The 21,202-nt window shown below is 59.1% G+C and overlaps 1 protein-coding gene across 4 annotated transcripts in view; it reads left to right on the forward strand.

The window, feature by feature from the left end:
* SMG6 (SMG6 nonsense mediated mRNA decay factor) overlaps positions 1-21,202 on the forward strand; it is a 109,332-nt gene that overhangs the window by 15,859 nt on the left and 72,271 nt on the right. For all 4 annotated transcript variants that reach the window (XM_080562808.1, XM_080562805.1, XM_080562806.1 and 1 more), the window contains 2 exons: positions 9,055-9,116; positions 12,595-12,740. In XM_080562808.1, coding sequence (XP_080418934.1) covers positions 9,055-9,116; positions 12,595-12,740 — 208 coding nt within the window. The remainder of the gene's footprint in view (positions 1-9,054; positions 9,117-12,594; positions 12,741-21,202) is intronic.

The following is a 21,202-nucleotide window of genomic DNA, read 5'->3' on the forward strand; positions in this document are numbered from 1 at the left end:
CTGAAGGCTGCCCCTCCTCATTCCTCTCCTTTGCCCACCACCCACGTGCAAAAGCAGCGTGAGTTGTCGAGTCCTTAATTTTCGGGCCCAGAGCGGTGCTTGAGAGGGAGAAACGTGGAGTTCCCTCTGCCCTGCCCGGGCAGCCTCCTGCCCTCACCCCCGCAAGCTCGCAGGAAGCAGTTTGGTTTGGTTACTCATTCATGGAGGTCAGGACTGGGTCTGGGTTTTTTTTTCCCTTTGTGTTTAGGAAACGGTTTACAAACTGTTTTGAGCACGGGGGAGCTGGTAGCGTGCGAAAGAGGCTTCTCAGGCTCTTTGCTGCTGGACTCGCGTTAATTCTCTGCCCTGCCTCCTTTTCTGTAATCTCTTTCTCGGTTGGCAGCGTGAGTATTTCTGAGTGCTTTCCCCAGGCTGCAAACCCTCCGCCTCCTGATCTGACCTCGGTCACCAAACCACCTCGGGGCTTTATTTTTACTCTAGCCGTTTGGTTTCGCGCGGTAAGGTTGGTTTCTTTCCCCCAGCAGTGAGAAGCCTCCTCTGCGGAGGAAGTAAAAGAGTGCCAGGCTGCAGTTGAAGCTGGTTAAACACCAAAACCACACTCCTAGCCTCTCTGGGCTTGAGACGTGACATTCAGCCATGCAGCTAGCGCTGCCTTTTGTGCCTGCTGCCAGTTGTGCACCCTCCCTGCTCGCGCTGAACTTCTAAAAAACTGTTCTTTTTTATTTTTTTTTAACTTCAAAACAGCGGTAAGAATCCTCAGCTGCAGTTCAGGCACTAGCAATCCGCCCAGAAACGCTGTAGCACGCTGCTGGGGCTCGTGATCCCCCGTGGACGCTCAGCACCGCTCTGCTGAGGCCTCCCCAAGCTCGGTACAGCTCAGGGAGCCTGCTGGCTGAGGCAGCGCGTGCACGCATGGCGTGTAGAACCCACATGTTGCTTTCCAGCACAGCTTGACCTTTTGTCACTACCCAGAAAGCGAAGGCTTAAGCTCTCGGTAAGAGTTTCCAGAAGTTGGTGTTGACTTTTAATTTATTTTTTTTTTTTTAATTTTTCTTAATTTTATTTTTAGACCGTGTTGGCGGTTTTATTTAACTGCGAAGAACAAGGCAGGGCCTAACGTTACTTGAAGGGGAGAAGCACCGACATCGGTCTCCTTCCGCTAACGAGCATCTGGTGCTAATGTGTGCTGGTGGATCGGAGGTGGGAGCGCTACGAGGACATCAAGGGCCTCGTGCCTGTGCGAGGGGCTCCGCTACATCCCAGCGCTCCCGGAGAGGCTGCGGACGGGGTGGGGGCAAGGCTGCGAGTTCCAACAAGCCTCGCATGCTCTAAACCCAAGTACAATCATCCAGAAACCGCCTTCCCCTGTCGCTCGCTCTTTTCCTCATTTCCTCTCCTGCTGGTGCTGATCAGCCGGGGATTTGTGTGTAACCAAACCCCTCCCGCTGCCGCACGTGAGGCCTCGCTCGTGGCAGCGGGTCCGATGGGCCCGGCGCTGCGGAGCGCTGTCGGGAGGGGAGGGTTTGCGCTTCAGATGAGAATACTGCAGGAATTGGCAGCGCTGGTAGAGGAAGTAAAGCGTCTAACAGCAGGACTGGGAAATTTCCCAGAGCAGGGCGAAGCCTGTCAGACGGTGATTGCTCTTGAGCTTTTTTTTTTGTTGTTTGTTGTTGGTCTAACCTTGATCTCTGTCTGCAGTTGGCCCGCTCCCACCTTTTCTGCCGTCTGTTGAACGCTTTTTGGGATGGCACCTCGTATTCCGCAGCCAAAACCCTTTATTTCTGCCACGGGGAATATTTATTTCTTTCCACTGTTGAATGAGCCACTTCCAGCCAGGCTTCGTATCCACTGTGGAGGTGGGTATTAGGAAAGAAACTTCCTTCCGGAGGATCAGGGAGTGGAACCTGCTGGAATCTGTGTCATTTCCTCTGTCCTTGGCTCTGCTCTTCCTCCCCAGCAGACCTCAGTGCTGCGTGGCGCACGGCGGAGACGAAGATGCCTTCGTGCCCCGGGTGAAACCACCCAGGTAGGAGCGAAGGCTCCGGAAGAGCTCCCCAGGCAGCGCCCTGCCCGCGCGTGGGCAGCCAGCTGCAGCGGTGGGAGCCGCGCGGAGCGCTGGCCGCCTCTCGCTGCCCTCTGCCCCGCCGGTGGACGCAGCTTGGGAGAGCAGGAGTGCGAAGAGCAGCCTGTGATAATGCTGTCAGCCTTCTGGAAGGCTCGGCCTCCGCTCAGCCTGTTGTCCAAACGTCTCCTCTGCCGGCCTCATTCCTTCCTAAGCCTTTTTGGGTTAGATCTCTCCTGTCCTCACCTTTCTGAATTTCTCCTGTCGTCTCCCTCCTTCGTGCTTGACCCCACAGATGATCTGCTCTGGAATAGCGGAGAAGGCTGACGACACCCCGAGCTACGTTAAGGGAAGATCTCTTACAAACAGGGCTCAGCACGCGTCCCTCGGTGTCACGTTTTTATCGCAGATGCTGGTTTCTCCTGGCACGCTGTGCGTGTTTGAGCATAAGCTGCTTTTTGCTGGGGCTTCAGCATGCAGCCTGCCCCTTACCTGCTGGACGAAGCACGGCCCTGCCCGGGTCATCTCTCAGTGCTTAACCAGATGCAGCCTTCAAGAGCTGAGCTTGTATCCTAAATGACCTGCAGCACCGGAGCCAACTTGTGAAACATTTAGTGTTGAAAGTGAACTTGATATCTCAGCTGAGGACCCTCTTTGGCGTGTTTGCATAGATTCATGGAGTTTATGGCCAGCAGGGACCATTAGATCATTTAGTCTGATCTCCTGTATATCACAGGTCCTTAAATTTCACCCTGCTACTCCTGCGTGAAGCCAAATAACTTGTGTTTGGCTAAAGCAAAACTTCCAGAAAGACATCCAGCCACGAGAATCCACCCTCTTCCTGGGGAGTTTGTTCCAGTGGTAATTGAGCTGGTTCTGAAACATTTGTACCTTGTTTCCAGAGCGAATGTTTCTGGTTTGTTCTTCTGCTTTGCTTTTCTGCTCGTGCAAAGAGCCTTTAAGTGCTGTGGAGGTCCTTTGCACGAAGCAACCAAATCACCTCCCAGGCTTTTTTGATACGCTAAGCAGATCGAGCTGTTTTTCACTGCAAGGCGTTATTTCTAGCCTTTGAAATCACTTTTACGGCTGGCTTTTGGACCTTTTCCAGTTTTTTCAGCATCTTTTTTTCTAAAATCAGGGCGCTAGAACTGGGTGCGGTATTTCAGCGTCGGTCTCGCCAGCGCCGTGTATAGATGGAAATGTGCTGCCCGGTGCCTGCTGTCTGCTCGTCTGAGCACCCTATCCCTTCTGCCGGCGCTGCACCGGGAGGTTAGCCTCTGCAGTCCCTCGAGCCTTAATGGAGAAGCTGCCTCGGGCTCAGTTTCCTGGAGGCATACTTTCCATGACCCCAGATGCGTAACGTGGCATTTGATGTCGGAAAATCTCAGATTGTGAAATGATTGTAATAACCTTGTGGGAATGCGCTGCAGCCATCCTTGCTTATCGTTCCTTTTGTGTCTCAGGCGGGCGGACGATCGAATTTACTTTCAGTTTGTCGATAAAAACGCTGCCAGTGAGGCTCCACCAATCTCCTTCCACCCGGTTCAGTGAGGGTTCCCTGAAGACCGCTGCTTTTTAAGATGTTAACTCAATCAGGTTTTATTTAATTTTGATGTAGGGTGTTTAGTCTAATATTTTTTCAGGAATGCTGCATATTACTAATTTAAATGCTTTACAAGCAGCTTAGGTTACAAGTGTGGCTGAAGAGGAAATCGCATGCGTGTAAATATTCCATTTGACCCGTTTTCCTTAAACTGAAAGTCCTGCTAATAGCTTCATTACTAAATCACGTTAAACGTCCGCATAGGCCAGATATTTATTTCAGAGCCGGTGAAGTCACCGCTGCTTGATTTTACATTACTGAAGTGCGCGCTTTTCTTGCTTATGTTTCTCATTTCACCTGCTTTTGATGAAGGGCTTCCCAAATGCCTCTCTTTGTCTTGCCGGGATGCTGACTTGTGACTTTTACAGCCATGAGATGTGTCCTGGAGTTGCTGCAGTCCACAAGATCAGGAAGCTGTAGGAGTGCATCAAGTTTTCTTTACCTGTAAATGAATTTCTTTAGCCTCGAGGCCACGAGACATCAGGATTCCCTCTTTTTTCCATGCCGTAGTAAATTGGATTTTACATTCGTGCAGTGTCTCGCGTTAAGTATGGGGATTCTCCCTGGAATTGCTTCTGTCGCTACAAAAATGAACCTAGTTCAGGGCAGGGCATTGCAACTGCTGAACAGAAACCTGCACTGGAACACGTGGCGAGGAGCAGCAAAGGCAGCTCTGTATCCATTCGTGGCTGCAGGTAGTGCACAAAGAGGAATTATTATGCTAATTAGCCCAGCTGGAATTTGCCCACAGCTCTGTAGCTATCTCGTAAATCCGGCAAAAGAAGCCAGCCATCCCTGATAGCCCCTTTATGTAGACAGCCGTTTGCACAACGCGCTTTCCACCGGCACGCTGTTATAATTGCACCTGCAGCAGTGAAAACCTCCTGGTGCCTTGCCAGTGAAGCCCGCTGCAGCATCCTGGGCTGTCTGGGAAGCTCGCTCTCCGTGCTGGGTGCTGATTCAGTGAGATGGAGCCCCAGAGAGCTCCGCCAGAACCGTGCAGGTTAGGCACGGCGTGGGGAAAGGCTCGGGCTCCTTGTAGGGCCGCCTCCGGGGGAGATAACGGCCCCGCTGCTGCCCTTGGGCTGGGTCGGCGTGTAGCAGGGAAGGGGGAGAGGGAAATAATCTTCGTATGTAACGTGGCGTATCCAGCCCCTGAGCTGGGAGAGACAATATGGCATGGTTTGGGTGCCTGGATGTTATTTCACACCATTCCCAGCTAGGAAGCTGTGCCTGGAAAAGCCTGGCTGCCCAAGAAACCCCGAAAATATTTGGGACGAGTGTGGTACGTGTTTTGGAGCCGAACTGCGTGGCTCTGTGGTCTGTATCCCAACCCCTTGTCACTGAGGATACCCCGAGACTTAGGAGAACGCCCCGCTGTGCTCCAGTCCCTTCCACTCCAGTGGAGACAGCGCGTTTGTTACAGGCACTTCTGCATCTGGTCTCTTGATTAATGGACTTGTCTTTTGCAGCCTATTTTGACTCTGACACCGCTTTCTGCTCCGCAGATGCTTTGCTGATGTTGAAGAAAGTTTGCCTCGCTTGATAAAGACCAGATCCTGAAATTTACTTCCAAACCTGAAGTAACAATTTTTAACTTGAAACGGTTTTTTCCCCAGGAGTCGCGGCTCCAGAATCCTTCCCTTATTTGGTGCCTCCTTCGCAGCTGGGACCGATGCTCAGGTGCCAAAGCTCGGCGCGCTCCCCGCGGGGAGCCAAGCGGGTCCGTGCCGGGTTCAAGCACGGGAGCTCAGCTCCGTGGCGCTCCTTTTCCTGTGCACCCCGCTGGCATTTCCTGTGTTTCTGCACTGGGGTGGGAGACACATTTTCGACCCGTTTCGCTCGGCGCGGAGTCTCTCGAGGTCGGCTCTCGCTTTTCTTCTTCCCTGGCTCGAGCCGCGACCAAACCTCTCCTTGAGCTGCCCGACCGCCTCTGGTCTGCGTGCTGTCAGGACGTACTCCCCGTGGCCTCCCCGGGATTCGAGCTTGCCTGTTCCAGGGCCGTTGCTGTCTGTGCTCCGAGCCGCTCGGCGAGCGGTTTGTTAGTCACTGTTGATTTCGTCCATGGCAACAAATCCAGTTCGGTTGGCGCTGCGGCGTGTGAATGCTCCCCGAGCAGCAGCGGGTTGCTTCCTCTGGTGAGGTTGCCTCTTCCCAGGTGGATTTAGTCTGTCTGCACATGCTGACTCATGACAGCCGAAACAGCTGTTTTCAGCTTCAGGCACTACTGTGTGCAGGGACCCCTTCTTCTTCTTGACAGCTGGTTTGTTTTTATAACTAATGCCTTCGCTATATGCTCATAACTTCCATATCGGTGATGCCCGCCCTTCGGCTGGAAGGGACAGAGTCCGTTTTCTGACATCGTTTCGTGTTGTGTAAGCTTTGCTTGGTCTGGTGGGCTCTTCCCAAGCGCCCAGCGGGGACTAGCCAGGTTTGTTTCCCCGGCCCAGGGAACAAAGCTGCCCACGGGGAGCTCTGTGTTCCCCTGGCATCCACACGGGGACCGTTCTTGGGAAGCCTTTTGGACGGGGCCGAGCTCAGATGAAGCCAGGCGGTCGTTGCGGGTCTCCCCTTCCAGTACCGGGGTCAGGAGCGTGGCAGCAGGGCTTCGGGGAAGCGTTTCTCTCCGCCAAATGCAGAACGGCGGGCGGCGGGACTTCCTCCTCCCTGCCCCGCGCCGCTGAGTGGAAGTCGCCGTTTCCCTCTCGCCGTGAGAAGCGGCGCTCGGCTCCCGGAGGCTGAGGGGCAGGTGAGTCACTCCAGGACGAGTCATTCGGAGAAAAAGCCCAGTCAAAGCAGCCCGTGGCCCTCGCGTGAACTCGGAGATGAAAGGTCCAAAGTTAAGCGATGAGCTCATCAAAACCTCGAGGCTGTGAGAGAAAAAAGGGATGAAAGAAGCACGAAAGGTGCCTGCTCACGATGCCACGGTGCCGGGGCGCACAGGGCTCGGCCCGGGCTTGCTGGGTTCATGCTAAAGTTGGCAGGAGGCACGAAACCTGCTTCTTTCCCAGAGGCAGGTATCCTGCTTCCTCCTAAAAAATAAACGCTACATGCACCAGTGTACGTCCCAGCACCGGGTCCTGTGCTGCGTGACCGCTTAGTGCTCGGCATTGCAGGTGAAAAAGCCGAGCTTGGAGCTCCCTCCGAGAAGGTTTGGGTGCAGCCGGGTCCTGCCCAGCCCTCCCGGAGCCGGGTGCCTCTGTGCGTGTCCCTCCGTGGGCGTCACTTTCCATTCAGGGTGGGGAGTTTTGGTACTCCCCCGCTGCCAGTAAAGGGCTGCAGGGATTGCAGGGTGAGCGCTCCCGAGGCTGTGGGCTGAACGTGGGCCTTGGAGGTGAACTGCTGCCCTTGTTTCTTATTTCCCCTGCATGCCACCTGCCCGTCAGCCTTGCCGTGGGCTTTCCCGGGTCAGGCCGGGGCCCTGGGTGTTGGTGGAGGCAGCGTCTCTTTCCCACATCCCCTCACCGAGGAGCACGGAGCTGACGGTGCCCCTCTTGCAGCTCCTGCAGCCTGCAAGAGAGCAGGGGGAGAGCGCTGCTCACCGCCGGGCTCCTGCACCTGAGCTCGGGGCTGGGAGCTGGCTGCAGCTCTCGGGGTGCCTGATAGCAGCTGGAGCCGCGGAGCCGGTCACGAACCAGCTTTCCACCTCCACGGGGCGTCGCCCGAAGGAAAACGTTAACGGTTTCGAGCTCTGAGCTGCCTTGGTGTCTTAAAGAGGGTGGTGGAGAAGCAGCCGTCCAAACCTGGCCGGCAAAGCGAGCGAGGGCTTTGCTCTGCCGTCCCACTGTTCCCCGGCCTCTTTGGGTTTTCATCTGCAGAGTTAATAAAATGGTGGCAAATAAAGTCAGGTTCCAGCGGAAAGGGCTCTTTAGGGCAGCAGTAAAATAGCGAGCAAGCAAGAACCCCTTGCTGCGGGGGCCAGTTTAATTGGTCTGGCTTGTTTTATGAGGCAGGCTTTATGTTGAAACTCGCACATGGCCCAGGAGCGGCTCTGCAGCGGGGCATCCTCCTCCCGCACGGGTCCTCGGGGAGCGCAGCGCGGGTTCATTACACCGGGGCGAGCAGTCGCGCCGCGCGGAGCGGCTCGCGTGGGTAACGGCGTGAGCTGGGCAGCTCCGCACCCCAGGCAGGAGGAGCTCCAGGGCAAGGGCAGCCCGTGCCGCCTGCTGGAGCCTCGGCAGCGTCCCGGCACGTGGCTGGCACTGCCGAAGCCCTTCCTGCTGTCCTGCTCCTCTCTCCGCGCTCCTGATTCCCCCTCAAGTGGAAGCAGAGGGGTTCAGGGTGACAAATCCTGGCACGAATGGGAGCGGAGCTGCAGCATTTGGACCCGGGCCGCTGCCGGTCAGCAGGGCTCGGAGCCTGGCTTTTGTCACGGCAGTGAGGCCGTGCAGGCGGGTGGGTGCTAGCTGGAAGCTTCTCGTGGCGGAGAAGGTAAGAGAGAGGCCAGGCCATCCCTAGGGCGACACAGCCACCTCCAGGGCCGAGCAAAGTGACTTTGTACCACCCCCAGCCTTCTTCAGAGCTGTTCAGATAAGGATGGGGAAAGCCCAGAGTGCTGCTGAGCTAGCAGAGGTGGCTTCGAGTGGCGGAAAGCATTTATTTCGGTTAGATTTTGGTGTTATCGGACCCGAGTGGGGCAGGAAGCTGCCTTTATGCCACGTGCTTTGGACTTTTCCCTGCATCCACTCAGCTCCACGCTGCTCCACCTGCTCACAAGAGAACTAATGAGCCCTGCCCCAGGCTCGGTGCTGCAGGGGCTTTTCTGATAAATCCAAACTCAGGCTCCCTCTCTGCCTTTGCCTAAGGCTGGGGCTAAATGCAAGGGCACAGCATCACCCCAAAACCCCTCGCTTCCGAAAGCTGCCCCGGCACGGCACAGAGAAGCGCTCCGGGCTCTGCTGCTGAGCTTTGTGAGCATTTCCCTCCGTGCCCCGACCGGGGGCTGCCCTCAGCTCTGTGCCAACCTGAGCACCGACCGCGTCGCTTCCGTATTTCTGTTTCTTTCCCCCACCGGCTGGCAGCGCCGTGCCCTGGGACACCCTTCGCAGAAGCTGCTGGGTCCCGGCGAGGGCGCGGAGCTGCGCCGTGCCTGGGGCTGGCGGCGCTGAGCCCAGCCGGGCTGCTGCGAGCACCCAGGTCCCGGCAGAGGGTGCTGTGTCTCCACCGCCCTCTCCCCGCTCCGCATCCAGCTGTTTGGCACTTGCCCTCGCCTGCATGCATGATGTTTGTAAGAGTTCGGGCATGTCCATTTGGTTCCCATCTCCAGTGCCACCCCCAGTATCCAGGCCAGGTTCTTCTGTCACTGGGGACATTCTTAATTCACAGGAAATCGGAGAGAGTTTAATTGTTTTCTCCTCTCTCTCTCTCTCTTTTTTTTTTTCCCATGCAGCTGAACAAAAGGTTCATCCTCAGTTTTCTCCATGCCCATGGGAAGCTGTTTACCAGGATTGGGTAAGTGTGCAGGATGTTTATTTTATTTTCCTACATTACAAGTCTTTTTGGAATTTAATATTGTTAGCAACTAAGCTGTGTTTGGAGCTGAGGGCACAGGGTGTGAATTCTTGCAGGCCTAGCCTCCTGGTTCCTATTCTCCTTACCCGCCCTCCGGTCCACGCTGGTTATTGTTGGGGCTTTTTCTTCCCCCACCTCAAGGCCTGATCCTGCTGGTGCACCAGGACCCTCTGGCAGAGGCTGAGCTCAGCCAGCGGATCCGCTCACGGGCGGGACCGGAGGCTGTTTTCTCCCTCTCCTGGCCCCAAACCGTGCTCCCTCCCCGTTAATCTCGGGAGTTTCCCTCTCGTTTCCCACTGCCGCCACCCTCAGCTGGCGGGCAGGGGGCTCTGGGGGCAGGAGGGTGCAGGAGGGTCCGCAGCACATCGGGACCGGCTTCGCCCTTCGTCTCCTCGCTGCCATTTCGGGGGAAGCCTCGCAGCTGAGAGCTGTGGGAAGGGGTTTACACGAAGTGCCCCCTTGGCCGCGCCTGTCGTAAGCTGGTTTCGAATAATTGAGAGCTCTCCTTGAAGCAAAGCGAGCCTGATCCAGGCCTGGGCTGCGGGCCCAGCCCGGGGGACATCCTTCTGACCCGGCGAGCAGAGCTCAGCCCGCAGGCTTCCACGGAGCTGTCCCCGCTCCGCAGGCGGAGTCAGGTGTCGGAGGGGGCCCTGTCCCCTTCCCTCCTGGGAGAGGGGAAGCAGAGGGTGCAGGACGCCAGCCCCAACCCCGTCGCGCACCCTAAAGCCGTGGCACTTGTTCCACACGGTGCGCTCCCTGGGACGGCTCCTCAGGGGGGCACGTCCTTGACTTTGCACCCTTCATAAAGCAACGAAGCGGGGGCAGCGCTGGACAACCCGCTGGAGAGCCAAGTGGCCGAGGGAGACGGGGAGAGCGATCCACTGGCTGTGGATCTCTCCCTGAATCGCACAGCCCTCGTTGCCTGCCTGGGGGCAGCAGGCCGGCCTGCAGCGAGGAGGCAGCACTCGTTGTCCTCCTCCCGCCCGCGGGAAATCGGGAGGAAAGCTGCGAGAGCCCGTGAAAGGTTTGGGGATCGCAGCGCGTCTGTGCTGCAGGGCAGAGCGTCCAGGGAGCTGCTGGTGCTCGGCTCCGCCGGGCCACGCTCGCGGCCGAGCTCCGGGCTGAATGCGTGCCAGCAGGGGGATTAGTGGGGATGTTGCAGTGATTGCTTGCACATTTGGCTCCCGAGACTTTTGTGAAATTAAGATGCAGCTTTTGAGGCGGTTGCTTCCCAGGACAGTCATTTAGAAAACCCAAGGATGTTTAATGGCAGAATATCCCCTCAAGTACTTAGAAGGGAACTAGAAAGTAATACCATGACACAGGAAGAGAAATCGTCCAGCCCTGCTAAATAGCTTCCGTGCTCGATATAGGTAAAAGGTGAGGACTAGCTGAGTCCTCTCTGGGCAGGATCTATAGTCAGTTATCCGTAAAAAGTAGGGAAGAGCTGCTGATGTAGTGATCGGGCTCTTTTGCTCCTAAAACCACAGGTAAGCAGTTTATTAAAAGCTTCCGCTCTGTTCTTGACCTGCCGGTTCTGAGCTCAGTGGGGTTACCGCGTGCCGCTCCAGATGTGCGGCGGTATCGGAGCACAGCTGGCGGGGCTGAGGAAGCCCTCACAACTTCTTCTGGTTGTTATTCCGTGGCGCTAACCTTCATCTCCTCGCTAACAACCCGTCCTGCAAAGGGCTCCTCCGGCCCTGGTGTCCCGTCCGCTCTAGGAGGATGTTGCTGGCCGTGCTGGCTGGGGGCTGAGATTTCTCAAAATTAGGAAGTTTTCCGAAGCGATCGGTTTGCTCTAATTGCCTGGCTGCGCCCCAAGCCCAGGGAAGTTGCCTCTTCGAGGGGGAGCAGCACTTCTGTGCTGGCGGAGCCGCTCCGTCCTGCCCAGCTCCAGAGCACGAGTTCGTTACAACCCGTGTTCGTGGGGATGTCACGGGGGCCTTGAACCGCTCCAGCACACGGTGCCAGGGGAGAGGGTACCCCTGCTGCCACGTAGAACCGGCTGTCGAAAGGCAGCTGTGAAATATGGTTAAGAAGAAAGCCATTTCTGTCTTTAAAAATAGAGCCTATTACTGTCCTGAAAGTCTGTTGGGGAAGCCCAGCAGAATTGCCCATGTGGCTTACCAGAAGCGGCTCGCTAATCCAGCCTGTAGCGTGCTGATATCACAAGATCTGCATCTCTCGGGGGAAAGACAGAGGAAATTGCTATGGAGGCCCCTGAGGTTGCCTGCCCTGGCTCCAGACGCCTTACCCGCCGCAGGTTTGGGCTCCCTCCCTCCCGTTTTGGGGCACCCGAGTTCAGTGTTGCCGATCGCTGGAGCGGGCACTTGCTGCCAGAGCAGCGTTCGTTCCTGGCGGGTCTGGAGCAAGCTCAGCAGAGGCAACGGGATGGGAGAGCCTTTTTTTTTTTTTTTCCCTCCCCCACTAATTTACAAAGCCTTTGGCAGCTTCTCGATGATAAAGATGCCTTTGTGGGATACCAGGTGAGGTCTCGGGGGAGGGCTGTTGTGGGCAGCCACGTGGCAGTGATTTTTGCGGCCCGCCTGTGCTCTTCTTTGCAACCGGTTTGGTTTTTGACCCCAGTTCATCTGGGGGATTGCTGGGGATCCATCAGCTCTGCTGTGTAACCTCAGCCGATTCCCTCGGCGACGCCAGATGAAGAGCAGGATAAACGTGTCACGTTTCCACGGGCGCTTGTGAGCGGCGCTGAAAGCTCACCCCGTCCCCGGCCGTGGCACTGCCGTGTCCCGAGGAGCGCTCGCAGCGCTGCGGGGCCCAGCTGCGGCACTGGCGTTAGCAGCAGCCAGCCGGGGCTGGGTGTTCATCTGCAAATTGCTGTCCCCTGGGCGAAGCAGGGCTCCGAGCGGTGAGGATTTAAGGACTCCGGTCACCGTGCTGGGAGCGTGGAGCTTGGGGCTCTTGTGGGGTCCTGTCCCGAGCGAGCGGGACAGGCACTGGAGGAAGCGTGCTCTGGCCAGAGCTCAAGGCACTGGAGCTGCCACATCCGCAATGTGGCACCAGTGTGTGCAGCTCGCTGCAGCCTAGGTTTCTGTCCCATGGGCTGCTCCTGGTCCAAGTGAGCCTCTTGGCACCCCTCCCGGCTTGGTAGAAGTCAGTAGAAAAAAATGGTTGGTCAGAAATGACTCATAAAGGCCGCGTTTTCCTGCCAAAGGAATGCTGCCTGTCAGTTACAGAGCAATCCCTCGCTGCCCTCTCCGAGGAAGGCTTCGGCTGTCTCCCTCGCACCGCCTGCACCTTCGCTGCGAGGCGGTGATTCCCCGCGGCTCTGGGACGGGAGGCAGCCCCCCGACAGCTGGAGGGGTCCCCGTTCCTCGGGGAAAGGTGGCACGAAGGGAGCTGTGCCACCGGCCCCGGGGCATAGCCTGCGTTCTCCAGCCTCTCTCTCTCCCTGCAGGATGGAGACGTTCCCTGCGGTGGCCGAAGAGGTCCTGAGGGAGTTCCAGGTCCTGCTGCAGCACAGCCCTCCTCCCATCGGAAGCACCCGCATGCTCCAGCTCGTGGCAATCAACATGTTTGCGGTGTACAACTCCCAGCCCAAAGGTACCACGTGCTGCTCGAAGGGAGCCCGGGCCTGGGGAGCGGCCGCTCTTTGTAGGGTCAGGCTGCTCCTGGATGAGGGTGGGGGGGGAATTACGCATCTGATGGGGAAGCAGAGTGGATGCCTGAGGGTGTCGGCGTGTGCAGGGACAGCGAAAGAGCCCTGGCCTGTACAGAAGGGCCTCGGTGAGGTGTGTAACACGGTGCGGTGAGGAGGCGCTGCGCCTCCCTGGAGCCTGAGTCAGCAGGCACAGACGGAGGGCTCCGTTTTTCGGCTCTGCCTTCCCCGCAGTTAGCTTGGGCCCTGCTCAGTGCCCACGCTGGCACCCAGAGGGCTGGGAGGATCTGGGAGGTTTTGGCTGTTGGGAGAGCGGCGCTGCCTGCCACTGCGTCCATCCAGGCGGGCAGCAGAGCCGTGCGATGGGAGCTGCTGGGCTGGAGGCTGCGCCCCACGGTAAGGCACCCGGAGGACGAAGCACGTCCAGTATCGCCCAGGGGGCTCTGCGTGGTCCCTGCTGTTGTTGGGTTTGTGCTGTGATGCCACCAAAGCAGAAGCCCTTCCACTGGGCTTGGAATTGTGCCTCCAGGGGATGTGTCCGTCCCTGCCCGGCAGCCGGTGCCTGGCTCAGCCCGCGCCACGCGTTTGGGAGCAGGGCTGGGGCCGCGCTCCCCGGCTGGGAGGAGGCAGCGTCGGGCACACCAGCGGCTTAGGGGCTGGATCCCAAAGGTGGAAGCCTCCAGCTGATGGCCTTCAGTCAAAGCCGGCGCGTGGGCGATGCGGCGGAGCCCCAAGGAGCTGCTGCTGGAAGGTTTCTCCCTCGTGAGCCACTTGGCCACTTGTCAGACCGCTGGCCGGGGGCTGAGGTCAGCGCATGGAGCGAGCTGGCAGCAGCAGGAGGGCTGGGACGTGCAGATCCCCGTGCTGGGTGCCCGGCCCGCCTCGCAGGAACCTTCCTCAGGCGGGGGAAGCCCTGGGTGAGCCGGCAGCCCTCGTACGAGGACTTGCCCTCCTTCCTGCCGTGTGCCAACCGGCAACGGCGTGTTTATGTTTGAGCTGCAAAGTGCTTTACGATTATGAGCAATGCCTCCGCGCAGCCCCCCGGTAGGTATATTAATAGCCGTGTCTGTGCTGCAGACAGAAGCGGGTGGTAAGGAGAGGAAGAAATCTGTCTGGGCCGTGCAGCAAGCCCCCGTGGCAGAGCTGGAAGCGATCCCAGCTCTCAGACCACTGGGCTCGGCTCTTCCATCCGCAGCCGAGCCATGGATGTGAGTGAGTGAGTGACAGAAAGGGAGCACTTTTTATCTCATGTGAAAAATAAGTATTCTCGGAGTTTCCTGCCTCCCGGGTGAGTAGTTGCCAGCTGCTCCCAGCTTTCTGATCTCGAGAGAAAAGCAAAACTCGTTCCTGCTGGGGACCTGCAGACCGCGCGCGGAGCAGGTGGTGGTGGTCATGAAATGCCTGCAGGTCCGATGGCACGGCGGCTGCCAGCTGAGGCTTCGTGCCCTTAAAGGATTTCCCCGAGGGCTCCTTGCTCTGGTGACCCTAAAACATTGCTAAGAATATTGTTGGCAAAGCAAATTCTGTTGTCAGCGCAAATGCTCTGGTGGTCTCCGAGCGCTCGTGCGCTGAGTGCTGGCAGAGCCCAGCTCGGGCTCGGTGCCGACGCCGTGATACTGAGAAGTGCTGGGAGCTGGGTGCGGAAGAGGGAAAAAAAAAAAAAAGCAGAAAGCAAAGAGCCTGGAGTTTAAAAGGCGAGCAGGAAAGTTTGCTGAATTATTACCGAGTGCCCAGCACAGGGGGAGAGGGAAGGGCGTTGGCTCCTGCCCCGGTGCGTGGGTTGCTGCGGGCAGGGGTCCGAGCGGAGCAGGCAGCAGGCACGGCTGTCGGGAAGGTGCGGGCTCCCGTTTCCCAGCACACGAGTCACCTCGCCGGGCTGCAGCCGCACGGGCAGCAGCGGCAGCGGGCGCGAGGGGGCCGACCCCAGCGTGTGGAGGGCGCGGGGCAGCGCTCCCCTGCCCTGCCTGCGTCCCGGCTGCCGGGGAGCCTCGGTGGGGAGCCGCGAGCAGCGCTCGCTGCACTCAGGGCTCGGCCGCCCGAGCTCTGCGGAGCTGGATCGAGCTCTGCAGTTGGACCGAGCGACCTCCAGAGATCCCCTCCTACCGAAATCCTCCCGCGAATCTGGGACCGGAGCGTGGCTGTGGCCTTCCCAGCGCATGTGCCTGTCTGACCTTCAGCTGCGAGCTCGCGGTAGCAGGAGGAGATCCTGGGGGTTTGGGGCCAGCGAGGGAGGTCTGTCTGAGAGCCTCTTTTTTCCCTGCTGTCCGGGGGTAGATATCTCGTGGGGTATGTGCTCCCCTCCCTCTCCTCCCATGTATTTCCAGGTCTCTGGAGCCACAGCTGCTGCTCCTGAGAAACTCGCAGGCTTGCCCCGTGTCTGTTTTCTGATGAGTTCCTCGTGCTGGGATCCGGGGGTGCCGCGAGCAGCCGTGGGGTGGTGGGGTGGGCAAGGCGCTCGTGGCGTGGGGAATTTTGGCGTGATTTAACGTCCTGCCAGTTGACACACATTTCTGAGCACTGGTTTGGGAATTGAAAAAAAGGAAGCATTAACAATCAAACACTTAAGCAAACACTTTTCTTTTTCCTTGGACTTAATGCCTCACACCTACCCGGCCCCTTTCTTGGTATCAGCTTCCCCCGTTCTCTCTGCGCATTATGCTCGGCCTGTCCCAATTTTTCAGTGGAGCAGCAGGCAGCACAGGAGCTTGGAGACTTGTGGGCAGCGGTTTCTATCTGCTCTTTGCCTTTTACTCATTTTCCTTTGCCCTGGCGTTGGTTTCCTACATCACTGTGTCTGCAATAACGTCTCCGTGCTCCTCGTTGCTTGCGGCTACCCTTTCCCTAAATCTGCCTTTGCAAGATGTCCCGTTGCTCATCCGACGGGCTGACTTGTTGGGGCGCAGCGGGGTGTTTCAACCCTTTTCAGAGCCAGCCGCACCCAGCTGTGACCAGCGCGTGGCATTTCACGGCCTCCTCCCATGCAGGTGCCGGCTCCGTGAGCGCCGGAGCCGCGTTCATCCCACCGGAGCAGAGCCGGGCGCGCTGGAGCCGGTCGCGGCTGCCTGTGAGCAGCCAGGCAGCGCTGGGAAGACCCCGGGAGATGGCTCGGGGCTGTTGTTTTCTCTGACAGAGGAAGCCGAAGACTTCCCACATGAAGCGTTCCCCCCGCGGTGCGGCACCGAGCCGCGCGTTCCTCCCGGTGAGCCCGACCGCCCCGTTGTCCGCGGGGACGCGCGGCAAGCTCTGCCTCCGCTCGTGGCAGGAGCGGTGGAGGTGCGAAAAAGCAGCCTGGGGACCTTGACCCTGGGCGGCGAGGATGCCCAGCCACGGGAAGGAGGCAGAGAGACGTGGGTGCTCCGCGTGGCAGGGCCGTGCGGTCGCTAGAGCGCTCTGTCGGGGGAGGTCGGTGACTCCTGAGGTTTTGGGGCTATCCTGGGCTGCAGCTGGGGCGGGCCCTTCACGGGGTGGCCCTTTTAACAGTTTGGTAGCCATCTGCACAATCAAGTTGCAGAGAAGCTTTGGATCCCTTTATCCCGACCACAAACACTCCGAGAATTTTAATTTTTTTTTAATTCTGTAATTTGGGGAAATAAAACTCTGGTTTCTGAAAGGACTAATTGAAGCCGTGCTTGCGGCAGGGGCATCTCGGTGAGGGGAGAGGGAGAAACCCCCTCCCAGCCCATCTGTGCCCAATTTACTCCGATCTGGCCTCTCTGAGGCTTTTTTTTTTTTCTTTTTTTTTTTCTTTCTCTCTCTCTTTAATAATTTGTTTTATAATTCCTGGAATCAAACCCATCTCAGACACACTGTTTTATTTTACTGTATTATTGGATTATACTTCCTATAAATCACTGGATGTTATTCATAGGCCACCACCAGAATAACTTCCCCTCTCCACCCCCCCCCTCGCCCCCGACGGGCCCGCATTCCTGACGAGCGCGCACCAAAGTGGGGGCGCAGCGCGGGGCACCCTAGAGACACTTCCCGGAAATCCCGGCAAATTTGCCTGGCCGCGGGTGCGAAGCATCAGGCTGCAGCACCTGGATGCCTTCTGGCACTCTCGGGCCCGTCGCGTTGCGCTGCGTGGAGTTTGTTAGGGAGGTCGGGCTTAGGTGGAAGAGGCGGGGGGCGGGGGGGGGGGGGGGGAACAACGCCATATGTGCATCCTCAGCACATGCCGGGAGTGAAGTCGCGTCCCCCGGGGCCGAGCAGAGTCGGGGCGCGGAGGCACGGCGAGGTTCTGGCCGAGGAGCGAGCAGGCAGCCGGCCTTGCTGCCCAAAGCGGGGCTGTTTCGGCGAAGGCTGGCCACGGAAAGCTGCGGCTGGGGCGGCACTCCTGCTGCCGGGGCGCACGGGGGGGGCGCGAGGAGGGTTTGTGGAGGCGGCCGGGGTCGGGTTGGGCTTCGCTTGCAGCCCTGCTGGGGCTGCCTCTGCGGGAGGACAAGGTCTGCTGTGCTGTCCGAGGCGAGGTTGGCCGGGGGAGCTCTAAAGGCTGGTGAAGGAAGGGAGGATTGTGCGCTGCTCCCCGGTACGGCTTCATTGCGGTGTCATCGCAGCAGTGTCGAGTAGGTCGGCACCGCACAGGCCCCGCGGAACAGAAACGCTGCCTGCCTAACGCAGAGCCGTCGTTACGTGTTTGAGCGTCCACTAACTATAGTTTTTGCAAGGGTTCGGTGCCGTGCGCAGCCCTCCTTGGCCGAAAACCTGACGTTGATCTTGCCCGAGTCTTTTTGGTAGACGTGAAAAGGATCCCCAGGTCGGCGGGCGTCAACTGCAGCTTCTAGCAGGCGCAGGGTTCCCTTCCTGCTCCTGCCACGTATGTTCAGCACCCCAGCCTGGCTGCAGGGGACGCACCGACCCCGAAGGACCCCCCCAAATTCAGCCCGTGCTTCTTACAAGCGGCTGCTCCACTGCTGTCCTGCCGCCGCGCACGGAGCGGAGCACGTTTCGCTTTGCTGACCGCAGCTGCTCGGCCTTACGAGCTAAAGCGTAAACCCTTAAAATATCCCCGGAGACGCTGCAGAAGCTGGCGGTGTCTGCCCTCGGCGGCAGAACCGGGCCTCGTCTCTGACCATCCTCATGGTCCTGGTTTGGTTTCCGATGGCTGGAGCCCAGCTTTGCTCAGAGCTCACTGCAGCGTCAGAAAAAGGCTCGGCGGAAGCCTGCAGCGCTCTGCTGCTGCAGCCACATCTCAATGGCCTCTCTTGAGGCTCTAACCACATCGTGCATGTTGGAGCAGGCAGAAGGTGCTGGGAGTCGATCACAAGGGAGTCCAGCGCATCTGAGTGCGTTTAAAAATAAAGCAGTGCTGTGGACGGCTGCCTTGGTTTGGTGGAGTTTTAAAATTAGGCACAAAACAAAGCGTAATAAACCTCAGGCTGTAGATAGCAGAAGCAGCAACTTGATCTTCCCCTGTCTGGGGAGCAGAACTGAGTCATTTTCTCATAGTTTGCCTCCTCGCGTGGCAAACGTGCGCTTCACCGGAGGGCGGCCGGCCCCGTGGAGCTGACAGCTCCGTGGGCTGCGGCAGTTCGGGGCACGGCACGGAGGGGGGGGACTGCTGGGGGCTGCGTCTTGGGGGGCTGAGCTGCCGCTGCGGGTGCCGTTGGGAGCCCGAGGGCCCTCCGCCTGCCTGGGGCCTGGGTTTTGTAATGGGAACGCGGCCCCCTCGGTGCAAGGGGGTTTTCTAATTGGCTTTCTGAGGGGTCGTCGTGCGGCAAGCGCGGGCTGAAGCGTCTGTCCCGAGATGACGAGCGTGCACCTGGCAGCCCCGGCATGCCGTTTCCCTGCGAGAGTGCCTGGCTCTGGCTTTAGCGAGGTGTTGTTGAGACATAATGCTTCCCAAGGCCTTTAAGCCTGGAGGAACCGGTCGTTAAATTCGTCCTTCCCCTCCCTTCGTGGCGCTGCTCTTCTCGTTTGCCTCAGGTCCGAGCGTGGAAGCAGGGGAGGAGGAAACCCGGAGGAGGAGCGCCTGGGCCTGGTCTCCGTCGGCCTCCCCTGTGCTCCCGTGGAGGCTCTCGAGAGCACGCAGGTACGGAGAGCTCTCTGCGTGTGCGCACAGGGCTTTTACACTCCATCAGCTGCCCACGGCTGTTCCTGGCCGTGCCCAGGCTCCGCCACGTGAGCGGGAGAGCAGCGCTGACGTGGTGCGGGTGTGCGTGACCGCGCAGCGCACGTTTCCTGTGCCGCGCCGGGCTGTCGCTCACACGGAGCCCTGCGAGGGTCACGCACGTGTCCGGAGGGTGGTAGCTGTCCCTCCAGGGCTGCTCCTCCGAGTGCTTGGAGAGCTGGAGGTTGGCACAGCTGCCGGGAACTGCAGGCGCCTTTCCTTTGGGGGAAGGAAGCTGTCTCAGCCTTTGAAACACATCAGAAAAGCCCAGGTAAAACGCTTTTGGCCCAGACGTGTCTTCAGAGCCTCGCTCTTGGGCTCTTGAGGCTGGTGGCAGCAATGTTTAGACCAAAGTCTTCCTTTGCTTATTCCCCTCTGTTTCCTGTTTAAAAGGCAAATTGTCACATATTTGGGGATTTATTTACCGTAATTGGAGTTATTTTCCTGGCTGCTGGCTTCTGCCCTCTGATGCAAGACTCCTCAGCGAGCCGTGTGTGCAGAGCCCACGTGACGTTTTTTCCCCCTGCCACCAGTGCCAGCAGGAGCTGCGCTGCGCAGCGCGCGGCAGGGAATTTCCACTTGCAGTTCAGGTTTCTGCAATCTCGCCGTCGGCTTCGGAGGCAAGAGATCGAGCGAGGCTTTTGTGGCAGGGAAGGGGAAGGTTTCCAGCGAAACCGAGCGCCCGCCCGTGTGTCAGACTCTCCAGTCCTGCCCTCCAGCCCGAGCGCGGCGCAAGTCCCCGGGGAGCGGCGTCAGCTGGACGCACCGGGGGGGGGCTTGTGCCCGGCCTGCCCGCCCCCGAAGCGGTTCCACCAAACGGCAGGGCGACACCGGGCTCTCGTTTCAGGGCAACAGAGGGAGGGAAACGATTCGTAAGCACAAAGCCCGAGTCTGCTTCCCAGCCAAGCTCCTGCCGCCCGACGGCAAGTCGGAGCAGGGCCGCTGCCCCGTGGGCTCGGCTCCGAGGGGCTCGCACGCTGCGGTGCCACCGAGGCGCGGGCTCGCTCTGCCTGGGCCGAAACCCAACCCCTGTTTTTCGGCAAGCGGGAAGAAGCAGCGTCGCCGTATGAAAGGAGAGGCAGGAAATGGAGTGCTGGCACGCAGTGTCCGTCCGTCCTCCTGCTGCGAGGCGAGAAGGGAGGTGCCTGACGCAGCTGTCCTGGGGCTCTGCCTCGCCTCTGCTTTGGTGTGTGCGGCGAGAGGGGTGCGAGGGAGCGGGAGCGGGGTCACCCCAGGTGCAGCGGCTTGGGGAGGCTTCAGATGTTCGTACCGTGACAGGAAATCCTCTCACTTTTAAAGAGATGTTTCTGCCTCTTTAATGTGCGCTGCGCCTTTGATTTCCTCGCGCTTCTAAGCAACGCCGAGTCAATTACTGTATTTCTATTTAATTCTCCGAGAGAACGTCGGATAATTAGGCTAATTATGGTGCTTTGTGAAGTTGTAAAACTCTTGATTGAGCTTGTGGGGCTGTTTTATAGCCTGCCAGGTGTAGGCAAGGAGGGCTGCCTGCCCCGTGCCCGTGCCCTGCGCGGGTTTAGCTGCAACCTGCCAGCTCGGTGAGGTTCATCTCCCTCCCCGGGGCCGCCCAGCGGGGGCCGCGGGCTCCTCTCCAGCCTCTCCCTCCGGGGTCGGTGCCAGCTCTGGCCTCCCCACCTGCCTGCGGGCACAGCCCCTCGGCAAAGCGGGTACCGGCACCGGGTGGGCTTCGGCTGGGAGCGAGCACCCCCAGGGGCTCGCTGGGATCTCTTCTTGCCTTAATGCCGAGGTCGGTAGCGAGCACAACCGTGGCTGCGTTTCTACTTATACGTGTGTCTGAGGCCAGAAGGTGATCCCCACTCAGGCTCATGTACGGAGACCTTTGATTTTCCCCCAATTAGTGCCCGCTCTTGACCGCGTGTGCCCGTGGGGCACGTTTATCCCCAGGCGGGTGACAGCACTGAAGTGAGGTGCTTCAGGTAGCAAAGGGCCGTGTTTGGCACCCATGGGTGCGGCGTGTGGTAACGTGGCCATGGGGCCGGCTGGCAGGCGGCGTGCCGAGGGCGCACGTAGCCATCCGTCCTGCCCTTGGCACGCGTCCTGCGGTTGGCACGGGTCCCCAGCACGTGCTAGGGTCCCTCGTTCCATACCCCCGGCGGCGTGCAGCCCCCGCCCAAGCTCCTGACCCAGCCTCCGTGAACTCTTGGCGCTTCTCCGCCGGACCCCAGCGCGGGGAAGCTTGCGTAAGCCGCGCCTGCTCTCCGGCTAACGGCACGGCCCCGGAGAGGAGGCGCCGGCTGCCAAAGGCGCGTTGGGAACAGC

The sequence above is a fragment of the Anser brachyrhynchus genome, assembly GCF_964034855.1.
Source record: "Anser brachyrhynchus genome assembly, chromosome: 20".
Classification (NCBI taxonomy): Eukaryota; Metazoa; Chordata; class Aves; order Anseriformes; family Anatidae; genus Anser; species Anser brachyrhynchus.